Source organism: Geotrypetes seraphini, chromosome 4, assembly GCF_902459505.1.
Source record: "Geotrypetes seraphini chromosome 4, aGeoSer1.1, whole genome shotgun sequence".
NCBI classification, from domain to species: Eukaryota; Metazoa; Chordata; class Amphibia; order Gymnophiona; family Dermophiidae; genus Geotrypetes; species Geotrypetes seraphini.
Window position 1 is genome coordinate 96635681 of NC_047087.1, and position 18916 is coordinate 96654596.

The 18916-nt window shown below is 40.5% G+C and overlaps 1 protein-coding gene across 2 annotated transcripts in view; it reads right to left on the reverse strand.

Annotated features, from left to right (window-relative positions):
- The window catches only part of TBC1D23 (TBC1 domain family member 23), a 116031-nt gene that overhangs the window by 31261 nt on the left and 65854 nt on the right, over positions 1-18916 (reverse strand). Inside the window, exons 12-15 of one of the 2 annotated variants that reach the window (XM_033940376.1) lie at positions 16713-16755; positions 11100-11209; positions 2744-2886; positions 951-995 (exon numbers count right to left, since the gene is read on the reverse strand). In XM_033940376.1, coding sequence (XP_033796267.1) covers positions 951-995; positions 2744-2886; positions 11100-11209; positions 16713-16755 — 341 coding nt within the window. The remainder of the gene's footprint in view (positions 1-950; positions 996-2743; positions 2887-11099; positions 11210-16712; positions 16756-18916) is intronic. The other variant, XM_033940377.1, reaches the window with a different exon arrangement.

The window sequence follows — 18916 nt, forward strand, 5'->3', positions numbered from 1 at the left end:
CCAAAAGTATTAGGATGTGTACATACAGAAGTAACCCATATATTGGTATAAATGGCCTCTCTATATCGAGAGAATGACAGTGCCACCCTTCATAGAGTAAAGTGACCAGCATAAACTTCAGGGACTTATTTGTTTGCTAGTCCTAGATAGCCTGATCTCAGGCAACCAAAGTGCTCCATTCATAAAGTATAAATGTGTGTCTTGCAGTACATTCGAGAGAGCATTACCACACTTCTAAAATCATTTATTAAAACACAAATGGACATTTTAATTAGTATCTGGCCAGAGATGCTCAAGTGACCACTAGGTAATTATAATGTTCAATGCATATAACCACAGTTCATTTGAAAAAGGTGAAAAATTGTTTTGTTTTGTACTAACTGCTGTAATGAAAAATAATCCAATTACTCCAGTTTAAATTTACAAACAGTAGTTAGAACAAATATCCAAAAATCCTAAACAGAACCTTCACTGCTCTTTTCTGATAATATATTAATTTTGCTGTTGATTGGATCTTTTGTTGGCCCATCATTTTTGAAGACCATAGAGAAAAAAAAATCTATCTGAAATATATAAAGTGCACAAGTTCAAGCAAAAGCAGTGCACCAACTATTCTGTTTACAAAAACATAAGATGGGATGAGAAACAAAATAGAGACTAGCCTAAAATTCAGAACTCTGCCTCTCTTTCTTCCTTCTGTGCAGCCTGGGGGGGGGGTCTATTGTTTTTGAGCTTTAACTTTGTATGCAGAATTAACATATAACACAATCAAAAGAATACTAATTTAATTTGGAATCAGCCTTTTATATATCTCTTAGGTGTCAGTTTGTCAAAGGAAGTAGGATGGAAATCGCAGACATTCTGCCAGTGTGACTAATACTTAAAGGATGGCAAACTGGTGCTGAAATATGCAAGATGGTGAAATTCAGATGCTAGACACATTGGCTTACCGCTCCATACTGGATCTGTCTGGCCATGGAAGACTGAAAGACATTCTACGGCAAATTAAGGCAGAGGACAGAATACAAAAATCAATTTCAAATAAAATGGAAAAGACAAAAAAGGTTAAGGGGGGCCACGGGAAGATATAAGCATGTTTCTTCCAGAATGTTCCAAGTACTTAAAAAGAAAAGGAATTTGAAAGATCAAAGTATGCAGACAAGTTTACAAATAATGCTAAAATGAACATTTCATTGCTTGTAAAACACATAATAAAAGGATCACTATAATGTTATTACAGTATGTGCATCAGACTTTTAATTTTGTGAAAGTGTGACTTACTACTGTTACTACTCATTTCCTTATCTAGAGGTAGCGGGGGAAGGGGGGTGGGTTCCTTCTGCCTTTAATTCCCCTGTCATGGAATTCTGTAAGATCTAATATCACCAGATCCACTCAAAAATTTAAATTGGCCTTTCCAATGCCAATAGGCGTTATTTACGTTGGCAATCTAGAGAAATTTCTACTTTTCAATATTACTAAGTTGTGGAATACTTTTTCTGTTCAACTGCGCGATCTAGACTCTTTCCAACCATTTCGAAAACATCTGAAAACCTGGCTATTTTCAAAGCTGTAAATTCCACTCCTCTCCTTACTATTCCAAATTCATATTGTACTTGTTCTCTTTTCTAATTTTTGTAAACCGTGCCGAGCTCTATTGTTATTAGAGACGATGCGGTATACAGTGGTACCTCGGTTTACGAGTGCACCAGTTTGCAAGTGTTTTGCAAGACGAGCAAAACATTTGCAAAATCGGCACCTCGGAAACCGAGCATGGCTCGATTTACGAGCACCCTCCCGCTATCCGGCACCCCCCCCCCCCCCGCCGCAATTGGGCACCCCCCCCGCCGCTGCTTACTGTCATCTGGGCATCGGCCTCCTCTTCTTGCTGGGCCTTGAGAACATGAACTCGCAAGCCTTGAGCATGCGCAGATGCTCAAGGCCCAGCAAGAGGAGGACGATCTTCGGGCACCGGCACCAACGCACAGGACATGCCAGTGCCCAGATGACAGTAAGCAGCAGTGGTGGGGGTGCCCAATCGCGCCGGGGGATGCCCGATCACAGCAGGGGGGGAGTGCCAGATCGTGGGGGGGAGACGGATCGTGGGGGGGGGGCCTTCGGAGGGAGCAATGCCGGTTCTCGTGGGGGGGGGGGATAGAGCAGCGCCGCTGGCCTCGGGGAGTGGGAACGTATCAAAGCGAGTTTCCATTATTTCCTATGGGGAAACTCGCTTTGATAAACGAGCATTTTGGATTACGAGCATGTTCCTGGAACGGATTATGCTTGTAATCCAAGGTACCACTGTTTAAGCCTATGGTTTAGTTTAGTTTCTTATCTGGAATCTGTTAAAAATTCTGGTCCCATGACAGTATGTTTAGGAGAATGACATCTAGCAAACAATAGGCAAAAATTGTGGGTTTTAGGATACTTATGCTGACTTTAAATAGCCTATCACACCATTTAAAACATGTGGTACTAGAAAAGGTGTCATGACTATAGAGGCAGCCTTATACTATATTACATTGCACCATTCATAGACTGCCTACAAAAATCCTAGAACACATTGACAATCCTAGAACACAGCTCCCCTCTGTACCTAGAAACCAACCCATCTCATCAGCATATAAATTTCTAATCAATCAATCACCACAGGGTTTATGAAAGGGAGTTTGTCATTTTATGCAGAAAAGCTTACAACTAAACTTATACAAAGAATATGCTGACCTCATAGAACAATTCTCACCTATCGACAGGGGCTGATGTATTTTCAATAAAACTGATCACTTTCTCCTTCACATTCACAGATTTGGTCTTTAAAGCAACAGTCATTTTATTTACAAGGGATTTGACTCCTTTTCCATCACCTGAGCCATTAGTAGAATCACCCTAAAAAAGAAACTACTAGTTAAGAAAAATAAAAATAAATTACTAGTTAAGATGCACACAAAAACAAAGGACAATTTTCAACACTGTATAGTTTTGCATTATTAAAATGACAGATTGGGTTGACAAAAGTGTTCATCTCTACAGGTACTTTTCTCTTTGCAATTTCCTAGGAGAAAGGAAACGCATACTCTTATTTAAAAAAAAACCTGTGGGTAAAAAGCGTCAATAGACTTTGCAATAATGTGGACAGTTTGTAGCAAATGGTTAAAACTGAAAATAAATCTCAGATTTGAGGGGGAAGGGGGGGCAACACTTCCATGCCTAAGCTAAGATGACTGAATTTCAATTTAAACTGTATAGAGAAAAAACAAAATTAATGATAGTAAATACTAATGCTGCCCAATTTCCGATTCAAATCGATTTACCGATTCACTTTGGGTGAATCGATTTGGTTTTTTTAAAAAAATTGGCCTGGCTGATTCGGAAGTGCTGCAGCCAGGCGGGGAGGTGGTTGCCTAGCCAGTGGGGCCATAGGACGAGTTTAGCACGCCTTCGTTGCCCAAAGACAAGCTGCTGGCCAACCCGCAGGCCATCAACAACCTGGTGCTGCAGGGCTGTTCGTTCATCGGGCTGCAACTGGTGGAGTACCTGTACACCTCCAACGTGACACTATCACTGGACACTGTGGAGAAGGTCCTGTTGGTGAGCAAGATCCTGCACATCCTGCAGGTGACCCACCTTTGCGTGCAGTTCCTCAACGACCAGATCTCAGTGCAGAATTACAAGCAGGTGTGCAAGATCGCCGCCCTGCGTGGCCTGGAGGAGACTAAGAAGCTGGCCAACAAGTACCTGGTGGAGGATGTGCTGTTGCTCAACTATGACGAGCTGCACGCCTTGCTCAACTCGCTACCACCGCCCATCAAGTCTAAGCTAGCGCTCTTCCAGATGTCCATGCTCTGGATGGAGCACAAGCGCGAGACGCACATGCAGCATGTGCCAAACCTTATGAAGCTCCTCCGCTTTGCCCTCATCCTGGCGCCTGAGCTCATGACACGTGTCCAGTCGACTTCATGTACTCCAACCCCGTCTGTCAGAAGCTGTTGCTCGACATCATTAACTACCATCTCATGCCCTTCAGGCAGCACTGCCGCCAGAGCCTGGCTAGCAGTCCTATGTGGATAGAATCAGCACTGTCCTTGTGTGTGTACGTATGTGCAGTCTGTGTATAATATATGTGCATACAGACACTCTCATGGGTATATAGTTTAGGGTATGCTGCTATGTGCACAGCAGTCATGTTTGTATTGTCAGCACTGTTGTCTGGTATGTACAGTACATGCACACTACAGATCTGTGTGTTCCTGTATGGTATATGCATGTATGTGTATGCAATAAATACTGTCCCATGTGTATAATGTGTTAAGTGTAGACAAGATAAATTAGTGCTATACCAAAGGTCTTCAGTGAACAGGGGCCAATGTTTACATTTGTGCTGCTACCACCCCCCCCTCCACACACACACAGGTATCAACTCTGAACGCCCACTCCTAGCCTGCCTCTCAAATGGTCTAAAAATCCCAGTTTGACAGCAGTCCAGTCCAGCTGGCAGTGCAGTGAGCCTAGTGCTTCTCTAACCTGCTCTTCCTGTTGCAGGTGCCTGGTTCACAGTTCCCATATGGTTCACAGTTAACAGCTCACATCAGACATTTTACTTGCTTGGTTATCTGCAGATTTCTAAGGCAGAAGGGAGCGAGGCTGGTGGGAAGAATGGAGTGGGGATGCAGCAGGGTATTGAGCTAAAGGCCGGAAGATGCTGCAAAGAAGGGGGGGAACATGCAGGCCTTTGGGGGGGAGGGGAGGCCCTGGTGTAGCAGTACATGGAGGGAAAGAGGGGTTCAAAGAGACTTGCATATGCTAGACTGGGGGGGAGGGAGGGGAGAAGAAATAATGGGCCTAAAAATAGAGAGGGAGAGAGATGGTGGACAATGGGATTTAGGGAGGGAACAGAAAGGGAGAGAAGTTGGACACAAGGGATGGTGTAGAGGGGGAAGGACAGAGATACTGGATAGGAGGGTAGTTGGGAAGAGAATGGGAGAGATGGTGCACCCTGGGGTGGAGGGGAAGGAGAGAGAGATGCTGGATGAAAGGGTAGTTGAGAAAAGGAGAGATGGTGGATCTAGGGATGGTGGGGGTCCATTGCTGAAGCGGTGGGAATGGAGACAAAAATACCAGAAAGATGCCAGACCTCCGGGGGAGGGAAGGGAAATGGAAGGGGAGGACAGAGATGGAAGATGGATGGTTAGCACCGAGAAAGAAGAAAATGACAAATGGGCAGGAGACTCTGGCAAGTGAGTTATCAGAAGACAATCAGAGCCTGGGACCAACATGAATTGAATAATGACCAGACAAGAAAAGGTAGAAAAAATAATTTTATTTTCTGTTTTGTGATTACAATATGTCAGATATGAAATGTATATCCTACCAGAGCTGGTGTTAAACCGCGAACGTGAGCTAGTATTTAACAGAGAGGAAAAGTCTTTTTTGTTTATTTTGTTTACACCACAGTGTCAGTGTGAGTAGCAGAGGGCAAAGGGGGTGAAGAAGCTATAAAATAAACCCACCAGGATGTTTGAAAAAAACACCCAACTGGGCAGGAAAACTAAATCGAATCAAAAAATTGATTCAATATGCTGAATCAAATCAAAATTTTTTTTCCTGAATCGGGCAGCACTAGTAAATACTCCTTATTCAGGATGTTATGATAAGTCTTTGATAATTGATAATATACTGTAGATTATCCAGTGGTTTCAACTATCAGAGTTCTAGGAGTATTTTTCGATAGTAATCTATCATTAATCCCTTATGTCACTCAGTTGATAAACAAAAAAAATCATTTGGGTTGTTTTAGAAATTGAGGATCAGGAAGTATTTTGATCGCTGTTTCTATCATTGATAAGATAGGCCCCCACCTACCTCGACTTCAGAAAATCACTCAAAACCTACCTTTTCAGCAAACAAGACCCTTAACCGACCCTTCAGATAATCTCAGGGCCCCCTACCCAACTCTTCTCCTTCACGATAGCTCCTATCTCCCCCTGCTTCTCCTACCCACTTCCTTCCTCATCCACCAAGTCTGACCAAATCCGTTGTAAATCCGATAAATTTGTTGTAATTAATTCTGCCCTCTTCATCTACGAAGAGGGCAGAATTAATTTACTTGTTGTAAATTTCCCTTTTCATCTGCCAATTTTTGGCTACAGTTGTTGTTAATCCGATAAATTTGTTGTAAATCTACAAGTCTATGTGGATCCTAATCTAATTTAATGTAAACCGCCTAGAACTCGCTGGGTATGGCGGTATATAAGAATAAAATTATTATTATTATTATTATTATTATTGTAATATCACTTTTTTTTAGACTGCCTAAACTGATATTGCATAAAATACAAAAACTTTGCAAAATATGGCTACTAGGCTTCTGCTGTATTTGGACTGGAAAAAAAAAAAAGAGAGATAGAATTACATCATATATGTTGAAACTGCACTGGTTTCCAGTTGAAGCTAGAATTCAGTTTAAAAAATTTTTTTAACGTTTAAAACACATCAAGGAGATGTCTCTACATATATGCCTCCATTGTTATGTTATTCTGAAATTAAATCCTATGGTTTGAGACAACAATCCTTTTTTGGATTTCCACAGGTAAGAGGGATAAAATATTCTAGAATGTATACCATGACACAGGCTTATCAGGCAGCTAAACTTTAGAGAACTTTACCAGATCAGATTGGTTTAATAATTACAAGAATTTTAAACAAACCTTGAAAACTTACTTAAGGAATATGTGTTAAATAAGTTGTAAATTCTTTTTTACTGTAATTTTATTGTGAACTTTTTAAGGCATTGGTGGTAAACAAATAAAATTTGTATTGTATTGTATGATCTCGTCTCTCAAATTTACTGGTAAGTCTTACTGTCCAGTGAGAATGACCCAATGATGATTTGTTTTGCCTGTTTTTATTTCAGAATTCTGAATATATTGTAAGTGGATTAATAAATTCTGGCATTTAGTTAAGGCACCCTATATCATATGGACAGCCGCAATTATCTCCAGTTAAGTTAAAGCACCCTTTGAATGATGGCTGCTATTTTTTTATATTGATTTTTCCTACAGTGACACTTATATTGAATGTTTTAAAAGTTTTTGTATTGCACAGAGCACTTTTGAATAATTATGTTTAGATATACCGTATTTGCCGGCGTATAAGACGACTTTTTAGTACCTTAAAATCATCCCCAAAGTCGGGGGTCGTCTTATACGCCGGGTACAGTTTACATGCCCTTACTTGCGGGGCTGGATGTACTCAGTCGCGCGGCTCTTCTTCTCCCTACCTTCTCTGCTTGCAGCACAGAGCCGAACGGAAGTCTTCCCGACGTCAGCGCTGACGTCGGAGGGGAGGGAGGGCTTAAACAAAGCCCTCCCTCCCTCCGACGTCAGCGCTGACGTCGGGAAGACTTCCGTTCGGTTCTGTGCTGCAGGCATGGCAGGTAAGGAGAAGGAGAGTAGCCTCGCGGTTCGAGGGGCGGCCGCCCCGCCCCGGTTGCAGCACAGCCGGCCAGGTTCCCTTACTTTTGTGGCACTTCCCCGACCGACTGATAACAGCCCGGGTCCGACAATCCTCCCTGCCCTGTAGCCGCGAATCTAAATACCTTCTTACAGCAGCTGTAAGAAGGTAATTTAGATTCGCGGTTAAGGGCAGGGAGGTTTGTCGGACCGGGGCTGTTGTCGGTCGGTCGGGGAAGTGCCACAAAAGTAAGGGAACCTGGCCGGCTGTGCTGCACCCGGGGCGGTAGAGAAGGTGTGCGGAAGAAGGGGTCGTCTTATACGGCGAGTATAACACAAAACTCTATTTTTTAACTGAAAGTTGGGGGGTCGTCTTATACGCCCAGTCGTCCTATACGCCGGCAAATACGGTACTTAAAATAGAAATATGTTGGTGTAAATGCATGATGTTTTTGGGTAATGCCCACAGTGCACTTCAGGGTGCATGTTGTCTGTGGGACATACCCGGGTGAAAACCTAAGAGAAATTCAAAAAGTTATTCCCCAGAAACTGATAATTCACCTTCATCTATCATTGAGCAATACTGAGACTTGGGAGCAGGTCTTTTTGTGGTCTTTAATAAATTTATGCCATCTAGATTCAACAGGCCTGACCTTTGGCTTTCAATGAGAAAAAAAAAAAAAGAATAAAGAAGTTACCTTGCCTGCTAATTTTCTTTCCTTGAGTCTGAGCAGACCAGTTCAGAGCATGAAAAGCACATCCAACCTAAAATGATTGGAAAAGGAGTGCAAGAAAGACCAAGTGGTGCCTTACAATTACAATTCTGCCCAAGATGCTGCCTTATAGGCTGGCCTTAGTGGGGATTGCAAACAATCCCCACTATTGCTCTAGGTCTCCCTGCCACAGGGAGTCCCCAGACCTGCCCAAAGTAGAAGAACACAGCCTGCCAGATGGCTTTGGGGCCTACTCTTAAATTCCTGTCCTGTGCCCAAGCATTTCTAATACTAGCCCTGCTATCAAGATCCTGATTAAATAACCTCTAAGGCCTTGACCTTTAAGAACATAAGTTGAAAAGACTGCCTCCTTCATTCAGTCTGAAATAGTCAATTTGTATCTGCTTCACACTTTGTAGCACTTCTAACTACCACAAATGAGTGGTCTGATCTGCAAATCAGTTGTCACCTCTAAGCAGAACAGCAGTACTCTATGGACATTGAAAGCCAACAAAATCTAAAGTCATTTCTCTAATCTTTCTGGCGGAGGCAGCACAATCACTTAATTCATGCAGACCATTTCTTAGCCTGCAAAAGAGTTGTAACCACCCTATCTGTGTAACCCTTATGCCTCAGTTGCACCCTCTCAAGGGCCAAATTATAAGAAAAAAGCAATATGACTTGCCCCTTCTCTTAAGGAAATTTCATGCAGCCAAACCAGATCCATGTACCACAGGTAACTAGGCCAAATATAGCATAATCAGAATTCCCAATCCCAGATGAGATGCCGCCCAGCATGGGGGAAAGATGTACAATAAGTCTGAATGAAGCTATTTCTGCAGGAGGGCATCCATGTACCTTCTGATGATTGAAAAATAGGGAAACCTTGGCATTGTGACTTAACATTGCAGACAGCTGATCACCTATCTACTCCGTAAAAGGTATGGATCTCCAACATATATCACTACACTCCTCTGGAGGTTCCCATGGGCTTCCAAACAAAAATACAAGTACAAGGACCTTCTGTTCCTTGCAACTTGCTCGAGGCCTTTGCTAAGATTACAAAAAAAAAAAAATCGAGACTAATAATCGCTTAAGGACACTTAATAGAAAACCAATTACAGAAAGATACACAAATCAGACCTTCAAAAATTTCATAAATAAATATGGGCCTCTTTTATAAAGCTAATTACCACAGTACAGTACTCTCCACTTAGACTAATTATGAAATTCCCATGAACACACACACACTTCAGGGCTCCTGAACCTCCGTGATTACTGGACAGATTGTTCTGTGGTTCTACCATCTCCTCTTTTATGAAGCTGCACAGCTAATAGAAGCCCTTTAAATCCCTATGGGATTTGGTGCATTGGCCTGTGCTAATTTGTTTGATAATTGCCAAAAATCTAGTGCCTCTATTACCTATTCACATCTAATCTATACAGGAAGAGAATTTCTAACTGCATGATAAGATATAGATATATCTTATCCTAGCCACTCAAGCCGCAAGGCTGGACAACCAGATCTCCAACCTTCTGATGATCACCCCAGACTATAGGACGATAAAAACCACACTTTTCAAGAAATTCCTGAAACAGCAATAACACCACGACCTCTTAGTAACTCTAAAACTGACATTTGATCTACCCATTACTGCACTAATAATAACAAAAGAATCTCCACTATGACCACCTATTAACTCTTTTACAAACCACCTCACCCTCAACAACCCGCAAAATGTCTATAAGATCTAAAATTTACCTCTCTAGCTAATCATTGTAACTCTGTTCTTTTTTAAATTAACCTTTTGTAATCCGCCTTGAACCGCAAGGTAATGGCGGAATAGAAATCCCTAATGTAATGTAATGTAATGTAATGTATATATCTAGAGAGAGAGATGGACAGGGGAGGGTTCAGTTAATTATGTTAATTTAATGCACATTATCACAGAGAAAGCCACAAAACTAGCTAAAACATCTGTCAGAAATACGGAGACTAAAATATAGTATTGAGCCGTGAAAAACCTCTCTTGCAGTCAAAAAGAAAAACAAGAATGTTGCACAAAATTGTTTTGCTTAGACAGGAACATCCTGTCTCAGAATCTAGCTTTGCCAGGCATAGAACAAGAACTCCTTTGTGGCTTATCAGATATTTTACTGTATTCTCTGAGGAGAAGATTCTCTAATATTTGAGGTAAAATCTAACAGGCCGTTGTCGCAGCCGCTACTGTAATGATTTCAAAAAGACGAGTCATAATATTCGAGGTAAAATCTAACAGGCCGCTGTTGCAGCCGCTACTGTAATGATTTCAAAAAGATGAGTCATTCTTAAAAAAACATGCATGCAAATGAGGTTTGCGGAGGGTTGCTAAATTTGCATGGGATGGGTCGTTGGCGATAGTGATCGGCACATGCGCAGAATACACCTGCAAGAAAAAAAATAAAAAAAGAAGAAGAGATCCCAAAATGAAGATCAGAAGGAGGGATGCCACCTCCCCTTCCAATCACCAAAGCTCAACTGGGTGATCAGTTCTTCAATTAGGCCCAGGAACTAACTCACCAGACCAGTCTTTAGCTGCACAGAATATTTGTCAACATTTGCTAGAGACAGAGAATACTAATGAGCTGGTGCTGCATGGTGTCTCTTATAGGGCAGAGCTCACAGCTTTTCAATCTCTGTCTCCATCTGATGGCTGATGAGCATAATCCATGCATTCTGGACTGGTTGACAAAAAAGGAAGTTAGTGATATTCGTTTCTTTCAAACTTTGAAGACCAAATATTATAGCCTTCCCTCAATGTTATTTTGCCCTTGTATATAAAGAAAAAAGAAGTTGGTATATTGTCATTGCATTTAAAAGCAAAAATAATCCCAAAGCATTTGCTGAATGCCTCAAACTGCTTTACAAACAAACAAAAAATTATCTTTATATACATACATCAACCAAAGAATTGATGCTGCTTCTTGATCCTGAGGTACTAACAATCCAGTGACCGTATCCAGTGTCAGGTCCATCAACATTAATATCTGCTAAATGCTGTTGGAGGGCTAGTGGAAAAAGCAGTTAGAAAAAAAGACAATCACATTTAGCCACGTACCATATAAGCTATAACAGTGATCTCAAACATGCGGCCTAGGGGGGCCACATGCTGCCCGCCAGGTACTATTTTGAGGTCCTCTGTGTGTTTATCATAATCACACAAGTAAAATAAAACAGTTTCTTGATCATATTTCTCTTTAGCTATAAATGACAATATTATTAAGACTTAGCCAAAAGGAAAGATTTATAAACTATAAAGAGTTTTACCTCATGCAAAATTGTCATTTCTTTAATAAGACATTAACTATTTTTTCTGAGGCCCTCCAAATACCTACAAATCCAAAATGTGGCCCTAGAAAGGGTTTGAGTTTGAGACCACTGAGCTATAATGTGGGGTGACGGTGGAGGGTGCATCCAAGCTACAAAGGGGGACAATTTTTTTGTAGACTGTGTAAGTGAATGATAGCCCCAAGTAGTGTTTTATTCATGGACTGTATAAGAGTAAGCGCCTCACATTTACTGAGGTTTCACTAACTAGACTTAAATATGCTGATAACTTTAAAAATGAAAAGTGTACAGATAACTGTCACATCACCTGCAAAAGGCTTAAGCTAATTCAAATATCCCAATTTATTTACAATACCAAATAAAAAAAAATTTAAGTTTCTTAGTTATCAAGTTTCTGGCTTCTCAGAGTTGAATACTTAACAACTGATGCTACTTATGAGCCTCTTATGACTATTACCATGTGTCCAGTCTAATATGTGTGCATGCATATCTCTGTGACTTCCCAAAGAAGTATTTATCACTGTTAATGACTCCGAAATATATAAGCACACCAAAATTTCTGACACCCTTTTATTTACATATGCCATCTATTTAAATGTACACAAATGCACAAGCGAGTAAAGAATTTCAGAAAACAAGTTTAAGTAATGAAAATCAAATACTGTATATAGCAACAGGTGCCATAGGTGCCGTATAGAGTGTAAGCTCTTTGGAAAGGGGACTTATGGTACTGAAACACTAATGCTGTAATGCCGCCCTGGGCATCAACTTGAAAGGCATCCTAAAATTGTAAAAATAAACTACTTTGTCTTATAGCATACAACGTAATTTTTCCCTAATGGGACCTCTACTGTCTAAATGTTAAAAGTGAATCCATATGAAGAGGGCACTCCTGGAAAGCCCCCTTTCTCTCTCTTTTTTTTTTTTTTTAAAATATGCTCATGTATAAAAACAACATTTAACTACAGTAAACAAGCAATATAAGTAAAAATTATTTGCCAGAGGAATTTTTTTTTTTTTTTTTGGGGGGGGGGGGGGGGAAATAAAAGCCTTGAAAGTGCTTCTGTGGCTGCCAGCCAGATTGTGATGTCATTTGCTACCTACAGCTGTCCTCCATTCTCAGATCCCACCTAACAGAGCTGCTGGAGGCCATTAATGTAAAAGATGTTGGGACAGATAAGAATAGCCTTACTGGGTCAGACCAATGGTCCATCAAGCCCAGTAGCCCGTTCACACAGTGGCCAATCCAGGTTACTAGTACCTGGCCAAAACCCAAGCAGCAGCAATATGGATGGTAGTGATAGGATGGTAGTGATAGGAAAACAGTTGATAGGTTAGGTAGAATACATGGGAGGGGAAGCTGATATTAGGCCACTTATAGGAATTTAAAGGCTTTTATTTACATATGCCATCTATTTAAATGTACACAAATGCACAAGCGAGTAAAGAATTTCAGAAAACAAGTTTAAGTAATGAAAATCAAATACTGTATATAGCAACAGGTGCCATAGGTGCCGTATAGAGTGTAAGCTCTTTGGAAAGGGGACTTATGGTACTGAAACACTAATGCTGTAATGCCGCCCTGGGCATCAACTTGAAAGGCATCCTAAAATTGTAAAAATAAACTACTTTGTCTTATAGCATACAACGTAATTTTTCCCTAATGGGACCTCTACTGTCTAAATGTTAAAAGTGAATCCATATGAAGAGGGCACTCCTGGAAAGCCCCCTTTCTCTCTTTTTTTTTTTTTTTTTAAATATGCTCATGTATAAAAACAACATTTAACTACAGTAAACAAGCAATATAAGTAAAAATTATTTGCCAGAGGAATTTTTTTTTTTTTTTTTGGGGGGGGGAAATAAAAGCCTTGAAAGTGCTTCTGTGGCTGCCAGCCAGATTGTGATGTCATTTGCTACCTACAGCTGTCCTCCATTCTCAGATCCCACCTAACAGAGCTGCTGGAGGCCATTAATGTAAAAGATGTTGGGACAGATAAGAATAGCCTTACTGGGTCAGACCAATGGTCCATCAAGCCCAGTAGCCCGTTCACACAGTGGCCAATCCAGGTCACTAGTACCTGGCCAAAACCCAAGCAGCAGCAATATGGATGGTAGTGATAGGATGGTAGTGATAGGAAAACAGTTGATAGGTTAGGTAGAATACATGGGAGGGGAAGCTGATATTAGGCCACTTATAGGAATTTAAAGGCTTTTATTTACATATGCCATCTATTTAAATGTACACAAATGCACAAGCGAGTAAAGAATTTCAGAAATCAAGTTTAAGTAATGAAAATCAAATACTGTATATAGCAACAGGTGCCATAAGTGGCCGTACAGAGTGTAAGCTCTTTGGAAAGGGGACTTATGGTACTGAAACACTAATGCTGTAATGCCGCCCTGGGCATCAACTGGAAAGGCAGGTAAAGTCTGTTTCACATGAATAAAAAGCTTTTATAAATTTTCATGATTACATATGCATGGAAAAGTGTTTGCCCATTTGTGATCTGTCTGGGGATATAGTTTGGGCAGAATAAAGGCAGCATTGCAATATACTTGCTTATTTTTATAAAATATGAATGTACATGCAAAGGTTACACACACACATTTTCACCTGTTTCAGAACAAGTTTAAATGTGTGTATTGGCATTTGTGTGTTATTGAGGCTAGATCTGGGAGCATGTTTTATAACACAGAAATCCTATTATAAAGTTATCTCATGAGAGTAATTTTATAGCAGGGTGCCTAGAATAAAAGGGCACCTGCTTAGGTACTGTTTTATAAAGAAAAGTGGACATTTAGGGGCAGATTCTGTATAGGATGCCCGGTCTCAGAAGCCGCCTAAGCAGCTTTTGAGAATCGCACATGGACAGACGCCTAAGCCCGCCTAACATGTCAGATGCCGGTTAGAGAATCTCTCTGCTGCAATCAGTTTAGCAACAGGGAACCCGTCCTCCCCCCCCACAAAGACTACCAGCAAGAGTGATGCCCAGTCCCTCCTGCTGGAACCCCCCCTACCTATAAATGTCCGCAGCAGAAGTACCCAATTCCTCCTGCCACCACTACCCCAAGATATCCCCCAGCAGGAGGGGCCTTAGGCCTCTCTTACAGTGCATTCTGGGACGCACTGGGAGTGACCTAACATTCCGATTGATCAGATCCCTCAGGCCACTCCCATGGCTACACCTCAAATACTGTGTACAATTCTGGTCACTGCATCTCAAAAAGATATAGAGGAATTAGAAAAGGTACAGAGAAGGGTGATGAAAATTATAAAGGGGATAGAATGACTTCCCTATGAGGATGAAGAGATAGCTCATGGGGCGATAGATGTCTATAAAATACTGAGTGGAGAGGAATGAGGAGATGTGAATTGCTTATTTACTCTTTCCAGAAATACTAGGACTAGGGGGTATGCGATAGATTTTAAAATGAACCGGAGAAAATATTTATTCACTCAAGTAATTAAACTCTGGAATTTGTTACCAGAGAATGTGGTGAAAGCAGTTAGCTTAGCAGGGTTTAAAAAAGGTTTGGCTAATTTCTTAAAAGAACATAAACCATGTATTTAAAATGAATAAAGAATTAAAAAAAAAAAAGATGAACTTGGGAAAATCCACTGTTTATTCCTAGGAGAAGCAACATATAATTTGTTTTACTCTTTGGGATCTTGCCAGGTACTTGTGGCCTTTGTTGGCCACTGCTGGACAAAGGATACTGGACATGATGGACCTTCTGTCTGTCCTAGTATGGCAACTCTAATGTTCTAATCTATACTATATGACCTCCTGCCACACCTACTCCCTCCAGCAGTTCTTGAACCAAAGAATTTTTACATTCCTAATAGCCAATTTCTCAGATCTTGTTACCTTTTATTAGAAAGTCACTGAAGTGCCAACTCATTTAAAGTTCATTTATATCTTTTTTTTTTTTTTTTTTTTTTTATATTATTAATTATTACATATCCAAAATATTATCATTAATAATTCATAGTATTTAAAATATAATATGATAAAGATTATACAATAACATATAAAATATAATTCCCTCCCCCTTTTTATATAATATGTTTCCATTAATTAATCAAATCCCACCCCATTCATATATAATTTTTATCATTGTGCTAAGAAACTAATCATTAGAATAATTTGTCAATGGTTGCCAAATTTTCTTGAAATTAAGAAGATTTCCCTGTTGTAACGCTAATATTTTTTCTATTTTATAAATATGACAGACAGAATTCCACCAGAACGTATAATTTAATTTGGTATAATCTTTCCAATTTTGAGTAATTTGTTGCATGGCGACTCCTGTTAGTATTAGTAATAGCTTATTATTATTTGCTGAAATCGGACTCTTAGTTCTCATTGCAGTGCCAAATAATATGGTGTCATATATATCTTAAAACATTGTATAGCAGGGATTCCTAAACCTGTCCTAGAGGAACCCCAGCCAGTCAGCATCTAGGTATCATTGAAAAAAATCCCAGGATGCGTTAACTTTATGGTCTAAAGTGCCCTTATCTCTGAGGGGTCGAATTGCATTGTTTAAAATGGTGTTTTTCCCCAAATGGTTGTATGTCATGCAGACCTTTTCTATGACCAACAGGGATTTGGCTAAATTTTATACCATCTTGAGAAGATTTTTGTGGAATAATAGAAAACTGTGAAGGAACAACGTGGATGATCTCTTCTTGGTTTGTTGCTTGACTTGATTGTGTATTGTCAAATTGTTGTTATTGATGGGATAAAAATAATATTAAAAAAAAAAATTGGTAGCGTCTAGAACAGTACTTAGCACAATTCTACAATGTGTGCATACCTCTTATAGAATTACGCTTAGCGCCTGTGTGCGTCACATAACTTAGGCGCACCCATTTGAGCCAGCTAAAACCAGCCCTAAATGCCTGCACCAAAGTTGTGCATGGATCGAGTACTGTATATTCTATAACAATGCACCTGAATTTTAGGAGTGCCCACATTCCACCCCTGGTCACGCCCCTTTTCAAATTCACATATTGCAACTGGTGCATTTTTTTTGTATAATTGCGCCAAGTTGTGCATGTAACTTTTAATTATTGGTGCCGATTAAGCCAATTAAATTGTGTGCGTAAATCAGCTGGGTGCACCAATTTGTACATACAACTTAAGGTGCTATATACAGAATTTAGGCATTAGTGTCCAAAGGACAACACAGAAGCAGGTGATTAAGTTTGAAGCTTACCCATAAATCCTCCGTTGGCAATGCTGATATATTCTTTGTTTTTCTGTAACAAGAGTAAGTTTGAAAATGTAATTGAGTGCTCAAAGATATATTTTAAAGAAATATGAAAATAATAATCTAATAAAAAAGAGATTATGTCCTTACCTTGATAATATCTTTTCCAGTAGATAGGCGAGACATTCTAGACAAGTGGGTTCTCTCTCAATGACCACGAGCCATCTGCAGAAGGAATCCACTCCGGATTTTTTCTCTGACCCTCCTGTACTTCACTGAGAGCTCTACTTCCACATGTAGTTAGTACCCAAGCACAAAAAGTTCCATCAACAGCATGTGAAGTAGGGTCACCATTGGGAACCTTCCCAAGAATCAACTGTTTTGCTCAAAAAGGAAACATTAGAACAGCAAACAGCCATCAGAGGCATCAAAGGAGCACAGGAAGTACCCCTGCATTTACCTTGAACATATACACAGAATTCTTCAAGACCCCAAAGGTCTAACTGGCATCCAAGAATTAAGCTTATAGAAGCAGAAGTAGAATGAGAACATAGGCAGGCACAGGAAGGACAGGACGGGAGTCTAGAATATCTCACCTATCTACTGGAAAAGATATTATCACGGTAAGGACAATCTCTTTTTCCAGTGCAATAGGTGAGACATTCTAGACAAGCGGGACTTACAAAAGCTGTCCCAAAAAGCTAGGGAAGGCTGATTGCACCAACCCTCAAGACAAGACCCAAAAGCAGAGTCCTGCCTTGCCATCACATCCACTCTGTAAAATTTAGCAAATGTAAGCAAAGTGGACCAAGGAGCTGCTCAACAATCTCGGGGGGAGATCACCTTAGCCTCGGCCCATGACCATACTCCTGGTAAAATGCGCCTTAATAGAAACAGGAGACTGTTTACAACAAAGAAAGTAGGCTGACAAAATGGTCCTACGGATCCAGCTGGAAATAGTGGCCTTGGAAGTGGGAGCACCCTGCTTAGAAGAATGAGTCAGCACAAAAAAGTGGTCAAAGGCGAAACTCATTTGTGACCTCTAGATAGCACAGAAGAACTCTGCGTATATCCAATTTCTGCAAAATGAGGGCCTATAGGCTGAAAAACAGGCAAACACACTTCCTGATTAACATGAAATGCCGACACCCCTTCAGCAGAAACGAAGGAACTGTGTGAGAGATATCCCCGTCTCAGAGATCCTCAGGAAAGTCTCTCTACAAGACAGAGCCTGGAGTGCTGAGACACATCTTGCTGAAGTAAGGGTGACCAGAAAAACTGTCTATAGCATCAAGTCCAAGTGATGCACATTAGGAAGAATAATCCAAATCATAGTTACCAGATGCAAGTATCCATCTTGGGGGTCAGTGCTCAAGAAAAAGATCTGGGTGTCATCGTGGACAATATGCTGAAATCTTCCACCCATTGTGTGACAGCGGCCATGAAAGCAAACAAGATGCTAGAAATTATTAGAAAAGGGATAGTAAACAAGACTAAGAATGTTATAATGCCTCTGTACTGCTCAATGGTGCAACTTCACCTTGAGTACTGCATTCAGTTCTGGTGTCCTTATCGCAAAAAAAGATATAGCGGCACTAGAAAAGGTTCACAGAATGACCAAGATGATAAAATGGGATGGAACTCCTCTCGAATGAGGAAAGACTAAAGAGGTTAGGGATCTTCAGCTTGGAAAAGAGACAGCTGAGGGGAGATATGATCAAAGTCTACAAAATCCTGAATGGTGTAGAATGGGTAGAAGTGGATCGATTTTTTTTACTGCATCAAGAATTACAATGACTAGGGAACACTCAAAGTTAGAGTAATGCTTTTAAAACCAATAGGAGGAAATATTTTTGCACTCAGAGAATACTTAAACTCTGGAATATGTTGCCAGAGGATGTGGTAAGAGTGGTTAATGTAGATAGTTTCAAAAAGGGGTTGAACAAGTTCCTGGAGGAAAAGTCCATAAACTGGTGTTTGAGAGAGACATATAAGAAGCCACTGCTTGCCCTGCATCGGTGGCTTGGAATGCTGGTAATATTTGGGTTTTTGCAGGGTACTTGTGACTTGGATTGGCTTCTGTGAAGACAGGATACTGGGTTAGATGGACCATTAGTCTGATCCAGTAAGGTTATTGTACCAGCTCCCCTGCTCACATCTATTAATTGTATCTATTTTGCGGATTGTTCCCATTCACCGATTGTATTTGC